Source organism: Heterodontus francisci, chromosome 6 (assembly GCF_036365525.1).
Source record: "Heterodontus francisci isolate sHetFra1 chromosome 6, sHetFra1.hap1, whole genome shotgun sequence".
NCBI classification, from domain to species: Eukaryota; Metazoa; Chordata; class Chondrichthyes; order Heterodontiformes; family Heterodontidae; genus Heterodontus; species Heterodontus francisci.
Window position 1 is genome coordinate 68,355,802 of NC_090376.1, and position 18,647 is coordinate 68,374,448.

General features: G+C 44.2%; 1 protein-coding gene across 4 annotated transcripts in view; it reads right to left on the reverse strand.

The window, feature by feature from the left end:
- Positions 1 to 564: 564 nt before the first annotated feature.
- The window catches only part of LOC137371367 (interleukin-1 receptor type 1-like), a 58,372-nt gene continuing 40,289 nt past the window's right edge, over positions 565 to 18,647 (reverse strand). For 3 of the 4 annotated variants that reach the window (XM_068033845.1, XM_068033843.1, XM_068033844.1), the window contains 5 exons: positions 9,111 to 9,240; positions 8,859 to 9,001; positions 6,641 to 6,784; positions 6,318 to 6,476; positions 566 to 1,697 (listed from right to left, as the gene is read on the reverse strand). In XM_068033845.1, coding sequence (XP_067889946.1) covers positions 1,360 to 1,697; positions 6,318 to 6,476; positions 6,641 to 6,784; positions 8,859 to 9,001; positions 9,111 to 9,240 — 914 coding nt within the window. In that variant the 3' untranslated portion in view covers positions 566 to 1,359. Of the gene's footprint in view, positions 1,698 to 6,317; positions 6,477 to 6,640; positions 6,785 to 8,858; positions 9,002 to 9,110; positions 9,241 to 18,647 lie in introns of all 4 variants that reach the window. The other variant, XM_068033848.1, reaches the window with a different exon arrangement.

Below are 18,647 nucleotides of genomic sequence, written 5' to 3' on the forward strand. Positions count from 1 at the left end.
GGACTGAAGACAGTGGCTTCAGTGTTCCCAATATTTAATTGGAGGAAATTCCTGATCATCCAGTACTGGATGTTGAACAAGCAGTCTGACAATTTAGAGACAGTAAAGGGGTTGAGAAAGGTGATGGCAAGGTAGAGCTGGGTATCGTCAGCACACAAAAGAAAGTGATGCAGTGTTTTCTGATAGCTGGATTGCTAAGTGTCTGATGGTGACTTTGATAAGAATAATTGCTTTTACAAGCTCGCCAGTACCACCATCAGGTATGTTAACAGTACTGTACAGTTTTGATTGCATATATCTTGGTTTCTCATGTACCAAATAAAATTTACAGTTGCCACATTTCCACTGGGGGCAGGTAGGCTAGAAAGCAAGAATTATGGAATGAAGTAGAAGGCAACAGAAGTATCTATCGAAAAATTCATAAAGGTGAAGTCTTCCTTTAATAGATGGAAAATTACTGCTTATGCATCTGCAACGTGCGCTGTGACCATCACTTGCTGTTGGAAGCGTAGAATTCACCTTATAAACTATAGCAGTGTAGAAGATACAAAGATGCAACGAAATACAAATCTGCATCCCAACAATTTTTATTTAAAATATATTAATTGGTGCAATTAGACAATAAGTGTGTGATATCAGTGTGTCTGAACGATTGACTTTGTACACCAGATGTAGTACACCTTCAAAACAAAATCAGCTTGGGTGGTAGCTACAGGTCTAAATGGTAAAGAGAGCTGACAATACACATATATGGAAACTATCTGCCTTTGAAAAACAAAGAACCATTATTTGCACCCCCACCTCACTTGCTTATAACCTGTGACTTTTCTAATATTTGTCAGATCCGATGAAGGGTCACTGACCCGAAACGTTAACTCTGCTTCTCTTTCCACAGATGCTGCCAGACCTGCTGAGTGGTTCCAGCATTTCTTGTTTTTATTTCAGATTTCCAGCATCTGCAGTATTTTGCTTTTACTTATATAACATATTTGGGTAAAAATATGTTTATGTATAATTTGTGGATACTTTATTCCAATGTAAAAATATACGCTATTTGCAATTTTAAAATAACATAAGGAACTTTCAATTAAAGCTGTACTGACAACTTCCAGAAAAAGACTTTGGCTTTGATTACCTGGTTAAGGGGGTAAATTTCCACGTAATACTATAAACAGGCTTTCTGCCAAACTTCTAGCAAAGTTAGAGGGAGAGGCCCTGTGGAAATTCACCCCCTAGTGTTCAGTAATACCCATCTCTGCAGATTGCATATCCATGAAGTGTACTATACCGACATGCTTGTATGCTCGTAAAACATGGTATAATACTTAATGCATTTCTAATATCTAGTAATACTCAATTTTACAATGAGTCCCGAGAGGATCTTGGTGGCATGTTGTATCTCACTTGTTTCCAGAATTTTGAGTTTAATGATGGAGATTCCTTTTCCCATTCACTGTTTTTCCACTTAATAGTTCCTTTCTTTTGTATAATATGTCTCATTGATTCTGAAAAGCCACTATAATCTTCATGATATTCCAACTCAATCAGAATAACTTCTATTTGATTAGCCATCAGTGCATCATGCAATCCAACTTGCTGTTCAAACATAGCACACAGTTGTTTATCAAAAGACTTTGACATCAAAATAATCAGTCTTCGGCTGTCTTCGATATTTGTTTTTGCTTCTTCAATGAAAGCTAAAAGGAAAAAGAAATGGAGAAAATAGTACACGCTAAACAGAGCGGTAGCCTCCAGTAAGGCAATTGCCAGCCGACACACTTCCAGACATGGCATTGATTTTCCCCTCACCCCCTTCCCCCTACAACCCTTGAGATCATGCTCCTGTGCCTCCTTCAACACCCCTCAGTAACAGGGCCAAATAACTTGAAAAAAATTCTCGGAGGTTAAGGGGGAGGGGGTGGGTGGTCCAGATCACTTCCTTGTCCACTAGCACCCCTCGATTTTTGGGCCCCAATGGGGGTGAATACAGGGACAGAATTTTGTACCGCCAGGCCAGCATGCCCGAACCATCCCACTCTCGAGCCATTTTCCTAGAGGCGGGATAGTGGGGGAGAGGGCTACCTGACTGTAAGTGGCAGGTAGGTAATTAACAGCAGTTAAAAGCCCTATCGTCAGAGGCAGACTGGAATTTTACAGTTGGTCTCCTGTCCCCCGAGGCATCAGGAACTTGACAGCTGCCTGGAGGCAGCCTCCGGGTAGCAGACAGGGGTCTGCGCTCCCGACAGGCTTTAAGGCGCTCTCCCCACCTACCTGGCCAGTGCTGCAGCAACATGCCACCCTATATAAGGGCTCCCCCTCCACAATGGTGGCCTGGCTGCTGAAAAAACGTTTAAATGTTTAAAAAGTTGGAGAGAGGGCACCACAAAATGGAAACAGCTGAAATGCCAGCTGCTGCTTCTTCAGTGCTGGAATGCCTCCTATGGGCCCTCCAGTTTTGACAGTCCCTCCTTAACTAGATGGCGAGCCCGACCTCTGACCACTTATTGGCCAATTTGAGGAAACCCACTGCCAGGTGACTGTTCCCCACACTTTGCGAGCTTGTGAGCCCCATTTGACCCCGATGTCAGGGTCCAACATAAAGGGAAAAATCCTGCCCATAATATCGACCCTATCTTGGATGATCAAATGATAGACTGCAATTCCTTCCTTGCCTTCAATAACTTCTGATACATATAAATGCAAGGGTTTTCTTTCTGTTCCAATCCCAAGGCACCTATTGATGAAAATGAATTTTAGTGTTCATGTTCGCTTTCACACTCTGTACCAGTATGTTGAATTAATCAATGTCACCACAAGATTATGGTAGTATGGAATACCAGAGGTCCTCATGCAGATTCAATTAGCTATAGGATCAACTCACTCTGTTTTGGCTAAAAACATCAATGATTTAGTATTGTGACATAATTTCCCATGCTAGTTATAAAGGGGGTTTAGAAAAACTCAACTTATACCTGGATTTGACCGAACCATTCGGGTACAGTATCATTGCGGTTATATATTACTGAACTAACAATCTGGAGATGCAAGTTCAAATTCCACCATGGCAGTTTGTGAATTTGAATCCAATTAATTAAATAAAAATTTGGAATAAAAAGCTAGTATTAGTAATTATGACCATGAAACTATTGGATTGCTGCAAAAACCAAATCGATGTCCTTTAGGGAAGGAAACCTGCTGTCCTTATCCTGCCTGCCTATATGTGACTCCAGACCTAAAGCAATGTGGTCGACTCTTAACTACTCTGAAATAGACTAGCAAGCCACTCAAAATAGTATAGAAATAAAACTGGATGGGCGACCTAGCATTGGCACTCAGCCCAGTTATCAATCCAAAATTCTTCTTACCAACATCTAGCCATAGTCGTGCACAGATTCATACCTTTCATCCAATGCCCCAAGACTCCTCCATCACCAGCCCCTTGGCTTTGTCCTGTCGGACAGACACAGCAAAGGTGGCAAAATAGTGTTATACAATAGAGGGGCCAGCCCTCAGCATTGACACCGGAACTGATGAAGTCTCATGACATCATGGATAAGGAAACCTCCTACTGATTACCAGCCTCCTCCAGCTGATGAATTAGTACTCCTCCATATTGAACACAACTTGGAAGAAGCACAGTACTCTGGGTGGGGGACTTCAATGCCCATCAGCAAGAGTGCATCAGTAATACTGAAAGACATAGCAGCCAGACTGGGCTTGTGGTAGTTGGTGTGGAAAAAAAAGGAGCAAAAAACCTTGTTCTCACCAATCTACGACAGCATTGATAGGAGTGCACATCATATAGTCCTCGTGGAGATGAAGTTGCATCTTCACACTGATGACAAATTGTGTAGCACTACCACATGCTAAATGGGATAGATTCAGAACAAACACTGGACATCCATGAGGTCCTGTGGGTCATCAAAAGCCCCAATTCAATGAGGTGTGCAGAAGAGCAGTCCAGGAACAGCACTAGGCATCCGTAAAACTGAAGTGCTGACCTGGTGAAGTTACAACACAGGACTACATGCACGCTAAACAGGGGAAGCAGCATATCTACAGACAGAGTTAAATGATCTCAAACCAACAGATCAAAGCTCTGCAGTCTTCCTGCATACATACGAGAATGGTGGTGGACAATTAAACAACTAATGGGAGGAGAAGAGTCAATGAATAACCCCATCCTCAACGATGGCAGTGCCCAGCATTTGAGTGCAAAAGACAAGGCTGAAACGTTTGCAACCATTTTCAGCCAGAAGTGGATGATCCATCTTGGCTTCCTCCTGAAGTCTCAAACCATCACAGATACCAGTCTTTAACCAATACGATTCACTCCACATAATATTAATAAACGTTTGAGCGCATTGGTTACAGCTAAAATTATGGGCACTGACAACATCCCAGCTGTAGTGATGAGGTTTGCGCTCCAGAATTAGCTGCATTTCTGCGCAAGCTGTTCCAACAGAGTAGAAAATTACCCAGGTATGTCCTGCCCACAAAACAAGAAATATCCATTCCAGCCAATTACCACCCATCTACTCTCAATAATCAGCAAATTGTTGAAAGGAGTCATCAATAGTGTGATCAACGAGCTCTTATCCACCAATGATCTGCTTACCAGTATTCAATTTGGGTTCACTTAGGGGCACTCAGCTCCAGACATTATTACAGCCTAGATACACACATGGAAAAATGTTGAATTCCAGAGATGAGATGAGTATGACTGTCTTTTACATCAAGGCAGCATTTGACTGAGTTTGGCCCTAATTTGACAAAGGAGCCCTAATAAAGTTGAAGTCAATGGGAATCGGGAGAAAATCTCCATTGGTTAAAGTATTAACCAGCATAAAAGATGATGGTTGTGACTGTTGGAGACCAATCATCTCTGTCCAGGTTATCGCTGGGCCCAACCATCTGCAGCTGCTTCATTAATGACCTGACATTATGACGGAGGGAAGAAGTGGGAATGATCGATGATTACACAGTGTTCAGTTCCATTTGCAATTCCTGTGGATCACCATTGCTCAGAAACATCTCAAACAAGAGAGAATCTAACCGTCTTTGCTTGATGTTCAACAGCATTACCGTCGCTGAATTCCCCACCATCAACATCCTGGGGGTTACCATTGACCAGAAACTGAACTGGACCAGCGACATAATTACTGTGGCTACAACAGCAGGTCAGAGGCTGGGAATTCTGCAGGAAGTAACCCACCTCCTGACTCCCCAATGCCTGTCTACCATCCACAAGGCACCAGTCAAGGGTGTGATAGAATACTCTCCACTTGCCTGGATTGGTGCAGCAGCTCCAACAGCACTCAAGAAGCTCGACACCATTCAGGACAAAGCAGCCCGCTTGATCGGCACCTGATCCACCACTTTCAATATTCAATCCCTCCACCACTGATGCACAGTGGCAGCTGTGTGTACCATCTACAAGATGCACTGCAGCAACTCACCAAAGCTCCTTCGACAGCACCTTCTAAACCCGTGACCTCTACCACCTAGTCGGATAAGAGCAGCAGTGCATGGGAACACCACCACCTGCAAGTTCCCCTCCAAATCACACACCATCCTGTCTTGGAACTATATCGCTGTTCCTTCACTGTCGCTGGGTCAAAATCCTTCCTAATAGCACTGTTGATGTACCTACACCCCAAGGACTGCAGCGGTTCAAGAGGGCAGCTCACCATTACCTTCTCAAGGGCAATTAGGGGTGGGCAATAAATGCTGGCTTAGTCAGCGACACCCACATCCCGTGAACGAATAAAATAACCTTAAACACTCATTCCCTTTACCACTGGCGGTGTGCTTTATTGTGTACCATCTACAAGATGCAATACAGCATCGCGCCATGGCTTCTTCGACAGCACCTCCCAAACCCGCAATCACTACCATACAGAAGGCTTGGCAACACCACCAACTCCAAGCTCCCCACTGAGTCACACAGCATCCTGACTTGGAAATAAATTGCCATTCCTTCATCATCACGAAGTCAAAATCTTGGAGCTCTTTACCTAATAGCAATGCATGAGACCACACACCACACAAACTTCAGCAATTCACAGTTGCAGCTCACCACCACCTTGTCACGGGCAATTAGGGAATTGACAATAAATGATGGCTTTGCTAGCAATGCCCCACATTCTGTGACTGAATAAATACTTTTTTTTTAACAATCATCTCTTTCTGATTGCATATTTTGTATTTACATTAATCTTCCAGAATAGAATTATCCACAATATCAGCAACCCTATACTTATTTACTTCCAATGCAATGTTAGGATCATGGATGAATGAACATATTTTAGTCACACCTTCTCCAGGCAGATTGTCTCTTCCAGGTATGAACAAGTTATATCCACACTGGCATTCCAATACTTGAGGCATTAAGTCCATAACAAAGACAAGGATATTGGTACTGTATGAAGAGCAGCTTTGTGGATAGATGATATAAGCATCATATTTCTTACCATCTGAAAGCATACAAAACAGTAGTATAATTTACCAGAACACAGCACTAAAATTCTCTTTAAAATGTTGTGCTTTGTCATTAGGTTAATATGATTTTGACACTTATACAACAATACTATAATTCATTTTTTAAAAATCGATACATAGAAACAGAATTTTCACCTACCATTTTCAGAAGAGTTTACGGGAAAGGTATCACGATACCACAGGACAATATCAATCTTGAAAAACTTGTGAGTGCATATGCAGATGAATAAAATACAGGCTAAAATGCCAAAAGCAGCTACTATCTTCCTTGTAAAATCTGGAGCTGAACATAAACAAAACAATCAGAAATTTTATGGAAGGCTATGCATTTTGCACAAGTCCAATAGTACCACTCGAAGGAAAGAACACTGAACAGTGATTATTGAAAAAACAAAACAGGCATGAATAGCACACCATAATTCTTCAACATGGAGAGAAAAACATTGGTGCCAATTTTGATGGGCTGACTGAGCCGTGTCTGTGCTGTGAAAATGTAGGAGTGATTCTATGCTTTTTTTAATCTTGCCCATCGAAACTGAATATTCTGACAACTATTCCATTTCCAGCAGCAACTAAAGCAGACTATTTGCTTGGCAATGTATATAGGATTTGTACTTTGTTCTGAAAGTGAGCCATGCTCTAGCCTAAGTAATTAAAATAACTTAAAAGGAAATTAAATTGACGCGTGGATTTCAAAATGGTTCTGAGCACACAACTGTAAAATGGGTTTTATTTCATAGTGTTGTTACCCTCAAATGTAATGTTATTTAGCAAACATATTAATGATATAAAGAAGAAAAGATGTTAGCAACAATTTGCACGTGCCTTTAATGTAAAAAAAAAACTTTATGGAGGGAAGAGAAATAAATATGGTTATTAAAAAAAAAGGGGGTGGGAAGCCATGGTGGAAGAGCTAAAAGAGCTGTTTAAAAGTTTGGTTAAAATGATGGGATTAAAGGAAGTTATATTGATATGGAAGTAAATTTGCAAAGTCTGGTTCACCCTGACTGAGTGGCCAGAGGAAAATGGAGTCAGTGGCAAAGGAAGCCACAAACAATGGTTTCAACCTTCCCATATTCAATTGAAGAAAATGTGGACTTATCCATCATTTATATATGGGCAGAGAGTAACTGCCATGAGGCCAAGGGAAGAGGGAGAGGGAAAGGGGTAGGGGTGAAAGACATCAGCTTTCATGTGGAAGCTGATGTCACCAAGGAATAACCTGTAGATGAAGAGGACTCTAGAGGTCACTACAAAGAGATAACCGTGTGGAAGTAGGAAAAGAATTCACCGCTGGAGATGTGCTGGCTGCATGTGGTAGGTATGGAATTACACAAGGGCAATCTGGCAAAGCTGTACACCAGAGGAGGATGGCATGGCCCACTGTGTGAAACATTTCAGGGAGGTTGAGGACGATGCACTGCAGTCAATCACACAGCATACCATTTTGTCATTTGCTTTCTTTAAAAAAAAAATTAGATTTACTCAATTCAGTGCCATGGTAGGATTTGAACTCATGACCCCTAGTCTGCTAGCCCAGCTGCAGAACCACCGTCATAGCAGGCTGGCCAGGTATGCTTGAAGATGTGGAATGCTGATATAGGGGTGATAATAGTAACAGAACCAGGAGACACAACAAGGTTGGGCAGAGATGCATTTACATCCTGCCTTCAACATAATAAAATATCTCAGGGCACTGGAAGCATGAGGAGAAAACAGGCACTGAGCGAAAGGAGAGATTAGGAGGGGTGATCAAAAGCCTAGTTGAAGTAGTGGGTTTTACGGAAGATTTTAAAGGAGCAGAGGGAGTTGAAGAGGTTTAGGGAGGGAATTCCAGAGAGTGGGACCTAGACATCTGAAGGCAAATCCACTAGTCGTGGGAAGAAGGGGTGGGGATAAAAAAAAAAGTTAGAGGCAGAGAAATGAAGATGGTATGTGATTTGGTGAGCACTGGAGTATGTCATAATTTCCCTTCAATTATGTGGTATAAAACACATGATCAGTGTATACCCCACATTTAATAAAGCTGTTTATCTCTTTTAATGCTCAATCAAATTCAGTTACAAAAATATTTAAAGAGTCTCTTATGTCATGCAGCGTGATCAGCTCTGAAATGAAAACCAGAGCATTTTACTTTATGAATATAACAGCGGATATAGCAGACTGATTAATCTGATTAATACATTAGAGGATGCTATCAATATTCTGCCTTCAATATTGATTAGTAAGATAAAAAGGGCAGTGTCATCATATAAAATCACATATGAAAGTCATCAGAGGTCCTGCATCAGGAATACCAAATGATGCTTAGCTTAAAGACAATATCCATTTCTTAAATATTGTAATGAATTACTTGCCTGTTTTCCTAAATTTAACAGTTACTATTTGAATCCCCAAACCATTTTTTGCAACACACGTAAGTGGTACTTTATAATACTCTTCTTTGAAATTAGGAAAAATTATATTGTTCTGATAATAGTTGCCTTGTTCACCATTGATCCTGTGACAAAATATATACATAAATCCAAATTAAACAAATAGTAGTCAGCATATTTTAATGACAGTAAGTTATGTGCTCATGCAAGCCTGATAAAAGTACAAATGCATACCTTAGTTCAACTTGAAGATGGTCATTGAAATAATCTTCAATAAAGGTATTATTTACAAGCCAATATACTAATGTCACAGGAGGCTCACAATATCCAGTATATGCTGTGCAAGATAAGTTCAATTTTGAGCCTGCACAACAACATACAAACATTCTTATTCACCAAAATGTTGTAAGATTGGAACTGCATCAACACCACAAGCATCTTGCCCTGAACAAAATAAAATAAAATTATCCCATTTGTCAGGCTAGTCCCCCACCTGCCAAGAATGAGGCACATTAATTTTGTCATGAACATTGGTTTTAAACGGTTACTGGAGCAAGGAAATGACTTGTTAAACAGATCAGCCATAGCTGGAAAAGACATTTGCATATTAACAGACGGTGCTTGTGTAGACAAAACGACCATTCCCTGACACATTCAACTCACAATGGATGTTGATCACCAGACAATGAGTGGTTGGGGAAACGCATTCCAGGGCCTGCTGGGGTGATGCAATCCACAGGGGCCAGGACTGGTTGGACCTGCTGGTCACATGACTAACTGGCTGTTCCAGGGGTCTTTCGAACTAGCCACAGAGAGTTTGAACTCAAAGACTGTTTGCTCCTTGACTGAGAGGATCTTTCCTGTCTTCTCCCATCTCTTTCTCGCAAGCCTCTGAATTCACTGAAGGCACATGAACCCCAAGAGAGAAAAGTCTCTCACAGCAAACAAGGTTTAAGAAGAATACTGGGCCCCAACGAAAAGCAAGATATATCTACAATCAAGGACTCCACAGTGAGCTCGAAGAATTGTAACAAAAACTCTTCAGATATTGCCTCAAACTTTTCCACTTTATTTTCTTCTGCTCTTTTCTGTCTCTTTTTGCACGTGTGTATCGCGTATGCAGCTAGCGTGAGCGCGTCATATATCTGTAGGCGTCAACCGAATTAGAGTTTAAGTTCAAGTTTAATAAATGTCAATCTTTCTTCTTTAAACCTAAAAAAACCTATTTGTGCTGGTTTCTTTACCTTATAATTGGAAAGCAGTGAACAAGAATCCACCAAGGGGGAGCTAAATTCAGTGTGTTTAAAATTAAACCCTGTTATGGTAAGACCAGGTGAAGGCTAAAAGGGACCCCCACACACCTTTTTCACCTGGTCGTAACAGAAATTTGGGTGCTAGCATCCAGATTTGACCCACAGACAAATGAGAGAAATTGGAAGTGAGAAGCCAAATTGTTCCCAATCAAAAAAAGCAACAAGATTTCAATACAGGGTTTCTTGTGGTTGTGTGTGCTTGAATACTAACATGTCTGCAACTGAAGCTAGTAGCTCCCCAAGCCAGGGTAAAGTAAATTGTGATAAGTTAAAAGCACTGTCTATGGAGGAATTGAGGAAAATAGCTGAGCAGTGTAGGATCACTGTACGTGACAAGGCTAGGAAGTCTGAACTCCTAAGGCTAGTGGCCAACCATTTTTCCTTTGAATCTGAAGAAGCAGAAGCAGGGTTAGAAGCAGACTCTGACAGGGTATTGTTAGCAAAGATAAAGAACTTTCCAGAAAGAATGCAAAGAGAGAGAGCCGAATCGACTTGAGTTAACTAGGGGGTGACAGAGTAACCCCCAGTGAAAGCATAGCCAACATGGAGGGGCGTAATTCAGGGCTGGGTACAGAATTGTTAAAGCTACCTCAACTAATTTCCAAGATTCAATGAGTGTGCTTCCATTGTAATAAAGCAGTTTTTGTGTCCTTTCAGAAACTGGCAAGGTAGCTAAAATGGCCAGCTGAGACCTGGCCTTTATTTTACTGCAAAGCAAGCTAACTGGAAAAGTCCATGAGGTTTATTCTCTGTTGCCAGATGAGAGTTCATCAAATTACGAACCGACAAAAAGTGCTATTCTCAGGGCATATGAATTAGTACCTGAAGACTATGACCAAAAGTTTAGAACCCTCAAAAAGCAAGCCAATCAAACTTATCTGGAGTTTGAAAGAAGTAAACAGCTGGCTTTTGACCAGTGGCTGAAGGCTCTTAAAAGTACAGCTCAGCCATGAGAATCTCAGGGAAGTAATTCTGTTAGAGGAATTTAAAAACTCTCTCCCACTCTCCAAAAGGACACATGTAGAGGAGCAGCGGGTTCAGAGAGCCCAGGAAGTGACCGTTCTGGCCGATGAGTTTTCTTTAACTTACAAGTCAGTTTCCCCGGGGAAAGCCTTTCCTCGTCACCCCCACAAATCTGAAAAGGACAAGGGATGGGAAGATGAAAGGAGCCCAAGCAGTCCTGGGAGAGAAAGAAAAGCAGAAGACACAGGGGGCCCTCCTCTAGCCAAAAAGGAAGGTATTGTGAACAGGAGTGAGACCCGTGTGCTTCCATTGTAATAAAGCAGGGCATTTAAGAGCTGACTGCTGGAAACTAAAGGGAAAACCTGTAGGGTTAATCAGGGCATACCTGCTCAGTGAAGGAGAATGGACCCTGATGGAAAGCACAGCAGAACAAGCTGTGGCTTTAACTGCAGTAAGAGTGAGACCCAGGAAGCTTACGGCTGCAAGTGCAGGAAAATGTAATAGGATTCCTGAAGTCCATCAGGGTTTTGTGTTTGAAGGGAAAGTAAACTGATACCCCTCGGGTGGGGCAAGCAAGCCCACAGTAATTCTCAGGGGCACAAGGGCCACGAGATCCCTTTTACTGGGAAAAGGCCTGACCTTTCCCCCAGAGAGTGCAGTGAACACCAGAATGATGGTGAATGATATTGGAGGGCAGAGCATGCCTGTACCTGTACACCAGGTGCACCTGGAGTGCGACCTAGTTTCGGAACGGTGACCGTAGGGATTGTTCCTAGTTTGCCTGTGGACAGGGTTGGCCTGCTCCTAGGTAATGATCTGGCATGGGGGAAGGTGGTAGAAACCCCCCCCCAGTTGTGAAAGAAAGACTGCAGGAGGTCAGAGAGACAGGGCAATGGCAGGAGATGGACCCCTGCAGTTTCTCTGAATGTGTAGTGGATCAGGCCATGATCAAACCAGCTCCCCCAGAAGATACTGAATTGGCACAGCAGGCAAATGACAAGGTCTGTCTGTCTGAGACTTTCTTTGGAATGTTAGGAGACCCAGGGAATGAATTAATGGATTTTCCCTAGCTGAGGTTCAGCGAGCCGACCCAGTATTCCAAGGGTTAGCACAGGCTGCCCAATCTGAAAGTGAAGCAGAGGAAGACCCTGATTGCTACTATTTAAAGAATGAGGTACTGATGAGGAAATGGAGTTCTCCTCACAGACCTGAGGGCAAGGACGACAGTTGTTCACCAGTTAGTGCTGCCTCAGGGGTACCAGAGAGAAATATTATGAAGGGCCCATGAGACAACAGTGGCTGTACATGCCAGAATACGAAAGACCAAAGCCCGCAAAAGACAGCAGTTTGACTGGCCAAAACTCCACACAAATGTGCTGGAGTACTGCAGGAGTTGCCACATGTGCCAGGTTGAGGGGAAACCCCAACCTACAGTGAAACCTGCACCCCTAAGTCATGTACCAGTGTTAGGAGGACCCTCCAGCAGAGGGCTGGTGAACTGTAAGGGACCTGGCTGAGAACAAAAGGGGAAAGGCAGGCACAAGGCGAGCAAAAGCTTAGAAAGGGAAAGGGAAAAGGCAACCAAGAGGGCAGGTTAAAAGGGAGCCCAGGAGGAATCCTGGATGAAAACCCCTACTGTCCAGTCAGCCAACCCTGAAAAATGTGAAAAGTTAGACCCTACATCCTCCTATGTAATTGCAGACACTAGAAGCACCCAACCAGAATTGCTAACAGCATTTACAGGAACCTGCAGAGACAAAGAAAGACCTCTAGAGGACAGAGAAACTATGAGGGTGATGCGTCACCTAGTCTAAGTGCTACAGGGGCATGCAGTAAAGTCTGCACAAATACCTGCAGGCAGGAGGATCCCAGAGAACAAAAGGGGAGATGAGCAAAGAATCCTCCACCACAGTCAAGAAAAAAGGAACCACAAGCCAAAAGACTTGCAGGTTGATAGGTAAATTGGCCATTATAAATTGTCACCAGTATAGGTAGGTGGTAGGGAAATATAGGGACAGGTGGGGATGTTTGTTGGGAATATGGGATTAGTGTAGGATTAGTATAAATGGGTGGTTGATGTTCGGCACAGACTCGGTGGGCCGAAGGGCCTGTTTCAGTGCTGTATCTCTAATCTAATCTAATCTAATCTAACCCATCCACCTAAAGTCAAAAGCCTTTCCATGACTCAGGAAAGCACTGAAAGAGAGCCAGGATAGACCCACCCCCTACTGACTTGCGAACAAAAAATTCCAACTCAGGGCTAATTAAAACTAACCATCTCGAAGACCCTAGGCAGCCATGGAAAGGGGCAAATTGAAGAAAAACTTGCCCAAAGAACCACATGTTTATTGGGATGCCAAAAGGGACAATTGTAATAAATTTTAGGATTTGTAAATGAATGAGAGAAATGCATGGTTTTTGTTTCTGTATCTTATATTTTCTCTCGACTCTTTTAATGAAATGCGCTTTCCTCAAACCGCATTTCATTCCTCTGGGTGGGGTGATGTCATGCTAAGCCCCCACCTGCCAAGAATGAGGCACATTGTCCAATCACGAACATTGATTTTTAACTGTTACTGGAGCGAGGCAATGACTTGTTAAACAGGTCAGCCGTGGCTGGAAAAGACATTTGCATATTAACAAACAATGCTTGTGTAGGCAAAAGGACCATTCCCTGACACATTCAACACACAATGGATGTTGATCACCAGACAGTGAGGGGTGGGGAAGTGCATTCCAGGGCCTGCTGAAGTGATGCAATCCACAGGGGCCAGGACTGGTTGGACCAGCTGGTCACATGACTAAATATGGCTGTTCCAAGGGTCTTTTGAACGAGACAGAGTTTGAACTCAGAAAGACTGTTTGTTCCTTGACTGAGAAGATCTCTCCTGTCTTCCCCCACCTCTTTCTCACAAGCCTTTGAATCCACTGAAGACACATGAACCCCAAGAGAGAAAAGTCTCCTACAGCGAACAAGGTTTAAGAATAATACTGCGCCCCAACGAAAAGCAAGATACAACTACAATCAAGGACTCTACAGTGAGCTTGAAGAACTGTATTCAGATATTGTCTCAAACTTTTCGACTTTATTTTTCTTCTGCTCTTTTCTGCCTCTATTTGCACGTGTGTAACGCGTATGCATGCTGGCGTGGGCGCATCTTGTATCTTATTAATAAACTTCGATCTTTCTTATTTAAACCTAAGAAAATCTGTTTGTGCTAGTTTTTTTGCCTTATAATTGGAAAGCGGTGAACAAGGATTCACCAAGGGGGAGCTAAAAACACAGTGTTCAAAATTAAACCGTGCTACGGTAAGACCAGGTGAAGGCTGAAAGGGACGCCTAGACACCTTTCTTACTTGGTCATAACACATTGAAAATCTACATTCTGGTCAACAGAGGGAAAGTCAACTCATTAATAGAGTAAAAGTCTACAATTCCACCTAGAAAGAGCTTGCAGAAGTACTGTTACAATTTATGAAACAAATGTATGCATACATCAAGGATATTGAGCATTTGGAACAAGGGCAGATACTTGTAACATTACCAGCAAGCAGGCTACATGATTTTGCCCAAATGTGAACTTCCACACACAAAAAATTGAAACCTACACAACATTGAGATCCCAGATGCACAAAAGTGATGCCATTAATTCTGAAAATCCCAACCTATTTCTTTACCCTGTCCTCAACATAACTCTTTTATCCCTATTCTTCTCCTCCCATATTGGTTGAGTTCTTCTGAAATGTTTAAACTTCCCAGGTTGGCGGTCTGATTGATCCCTCGCTGGTGCCTTCAACCAACCTTTACTAATCCTCAAAGCCAAGGATATTTAAATGGTTGTAGTCAAGATGCTCATTTGGTCCGAGGAACTATTTCCTGAGATGCCAGAAACCGGCTGTGGTCAAAATGATGCACAAAAAAAGACCCAACAACTACTGTCATATACTGTCACTACTGTGGTCGAAAACGAGGCTCCCGAATGGTATGTTGCCTCCCAGGTGCACGGGTCAGGGATGTCTCAGATCGGCTGCAGAACATTCTAAAGGGGGAGGGTGAACAGCCAGTTGTCATTGTGCACATAGGCACTAATGATATAGGTAAAAAACGGGATGAGGTCCTACAAGCAGAGTTTAGGGAGTTAGGAGCCAAGTTAAAAAGTAGGACCTCAGAGGTAGTAATCTCAGGATCCTACACCTGTGTAGGGGCCCCAACAACCCCACTGCCTTGTGGGCGTCTCGGGAGAGACCAAGGCTAAGGGAGTAAACCCTAACAGAAAATCCGGAGCGGAACCCCGTAGGCGGTCATGTGTCACCTTTGGCATGTTTCCGGCATTTCCTGCAGCCATACTGGTGCCAAACGTCGTGTCCTGCACTCCTTTGGACCCCACCAGAAAGGCCGAGAGGGGGGTTTTGACGACTGGGCAACTCTCAACCTCCATAAATTTGCCCAGGCATGCGCCATGGAGAGGTCACTCCATAGTTGCCTCACAGCGACTGAAACAACACGGAAGGCAGCAGTTACGGGTTATAAGTCCAGATAAATTGGCGTAGAAACTGGGCGCCACGGGTTGCCTTTGTCGGTGGGAGAGGTCATTGCACCTCACTGGACAGCTACCGCCCGCCTCAAACCGGGCAGCCCCCGGTCAATAAGGTTCTGTCCCGCCACAGTCTGCCTGCTTCAATGGGTGCTTGGAGCTCAGGGTCATTGCCCGAAAGGTGGACTGATACACCACACCAAACAACATGAAAAAAGGAAAGAAGGTACCAGCCCTTCGCTTTGCAAGCTGGAACGTCAGAACTATGTGTCCTGGCCTGTCGGAAGACCTTACACAAATCAACGATTCTCGGAAGACCGCCATCATTAACAACGAGCTCAGTAGACTCAATGTGGACATTGCAGCACTTCAGGAGACTCGCCTCCCCGCGAGTGGCTCTCTAGCAGAGCAAGACTACACCTTCTTCTGGCAGGGCAGGGATCCTGAAGAACCAAGACAGCATGGAGTGGGCTTCGCCATCAGAAACTCCTTGCTCAGCATGATAGAGCCTCCCTCAAATGGCTCGGAACGCATACTGTCCATCCGACTGCTCACCACCTCTGGTCCAGTACACCTACTCAGCATCTATGCTCCAACACTCTGTTCCGCACCTGAAGCTAAAGACCAGTTCTATGAACAACTCCATAACATCATTAGCAGCATCCCCAACACCGAACACCTATTCCTGCTGGGGGACTTTAATGCCAGGGTTGGGGCCGACCATGACTCATGGCCCTCCTGCCTTGGGCGCTATGGCGTTGGAAGGATGAATGAGAACGGGCAGAGACTGCTTGAGTTGTGTACCTATCATAACCTCTGCATCACCAACTCGTTCTTTCACACTAAACCCTGTCACCAGGTTTCATGGAGGCACCCAAGATCACGTCGTTGGCACCAGCTAGACCTCATTGTCACAAGGCGAGCCGCCTTAAACAGTGTTCAAATCACACGCAGCTTCCACAGTGCGGACTGCGACACCGACCACTCCCTGGTGTGCAGCAAGGTTAGACTCAGACCAAAGAAGTTGCATCATTCCAAGCAGAAGGGCCACCCGCGCATCAACACGAGCAGAATTTCTCACCCACAGCTGTTACAAAAATTTCTAAATTCACTTGTAACAGCCCTTCAAAAGACTCCCACAGGGGATGCTGAGACCAAGTGGGCCCACATCAGAGACGCCATCTATGAGTCAGCTTTGACCACCTACGGCAAAAGTGCGAAGAGAAATGCAGACTGGTTTCAATCTCATAATGAAGAGCTGGAACCTGTCATAGCCGCTAAGCGCATTGCACTTTTGAACTACAAGAAAGCCCCCAGCGATTTAACATCCGCAGCACTTAAAGCAGCCAGAAGTACTGCACAAAGAACAGCTAGGCGTTGCGCAAACGACTACTGGCAACACCTATGCAGTCATATTCAGCTGGCCTCAGACACCGGAAACATCAGAGGAATGTATGATGGCATGAAGAGAGCTCTTGGGCCAACCATCAAGAAGATCACCCCCCTCAAATCTAAATCGGGGGACATAATCACTGACCAACGCAAACAGATGGACCGCTGGGTTGAGCACTACCTAGAACTGTACTCCAGGGAGAATGCTGTCACTGAGACTGCCCTCAATGCAGCCCAGCCTCTACCAGTCATGGATGAGCTGGACATACAGCCAACCAAATCGGAACTCAGTGATGCCATTGATTCCCTAGCCAGCGGAAAAGCCCCTGGGAAGGACAGCATTACCCCTGAAATAATCAAGAGTGCCAAGCCTGCTATACTCTCAGCACTACATGAACTGCTATGCCTGTGCTGGGACGAGGGAGCAGTACCCCAGGACATGCGCGATGCCAACATCATCACCCTCTATAAAAACAAAGGTGACCGCGGTGACTGCAACAACTACCGTGGAATCTCCCTGCTCAGCATAGTGGGGAAAGTCTTTGCTCGAGTCGCTCTGAACAGGCTCCAGAAGCTGGCCGAGCGCGTCTACCCTGAGGCACAGTGTGGCTTTCGTGCAGAGAGATCGACTATTGACATGCTGTTCTCCCTTCGTCAGATACAGGAGAAATGCCGTGAACAACAGATGCCCCTCTACATTGCTTTCATTGATCTCACCAAAGCCTTTGACCTCGTCAGCAGACGTGGTCTCTTCAGACTACTAGAAAAGATCGGATGTCCACCAAAGCTACTAAGTATCATCACCTCATTCCATGACAATATGAAAGGCACAATTCAACATGGTGGCTCCTCATCAGAGCCCTTTCCTATCCTGAGTGGTGTGAAACAGGGCTGTGTTCTCGCACCCACACTTTTTGGGATTTTCTTCTCCCTGCTGCTTTCACATGCGTTCAAATCCTCTGAAGAAGGAATTTTCCTCCACACAAGATCAGGGGGCAGGTTGTTCAACCTTGCCCGTCTAAGAGCGAAGTCCAAAGTACGGAAAGTCCTCATCAGAGAACTCCTCTTTGCTGACGATGCTGCTTTAACATCTCACACTGAAGAATGCCTGCAGAGTCTCATCGACAGGTTTGCGTCTGCCTGCAATGAATTTGGCCTAACCATCAGCCTCAAGAAAACGAACATCATGGGGCAGGATGTCAGAAATGCTCCATCCATCAATATTGGCGACCACGCTCTGGAAGTGGTTCAAGAGTTCACCTACCTAGGCTCAACTATCACCAGTAACCTGTCTCTAGATGCAGAAATCAACAAGCGCATGGGTAAGGCTTCCACTGCTATGTCCAGACTGGCCAAGAGAGTGTGGGAAAATGGCGCACTGACACGGAACACAAAAGTCCGAGTGTATCAGGCCTGTGTCCTCAGTACCTTGCTCTACGGCAGCGAGACCTGGACAACGTATGCCAGCCAAGAGCGACGTCTCAATTCATTCCATCTTCGCTGCCTTCGGAGAATACTTGGCATCAGGTGGCAGGACTATATCTCCAACACAGAAGTCCTTGAAGCGG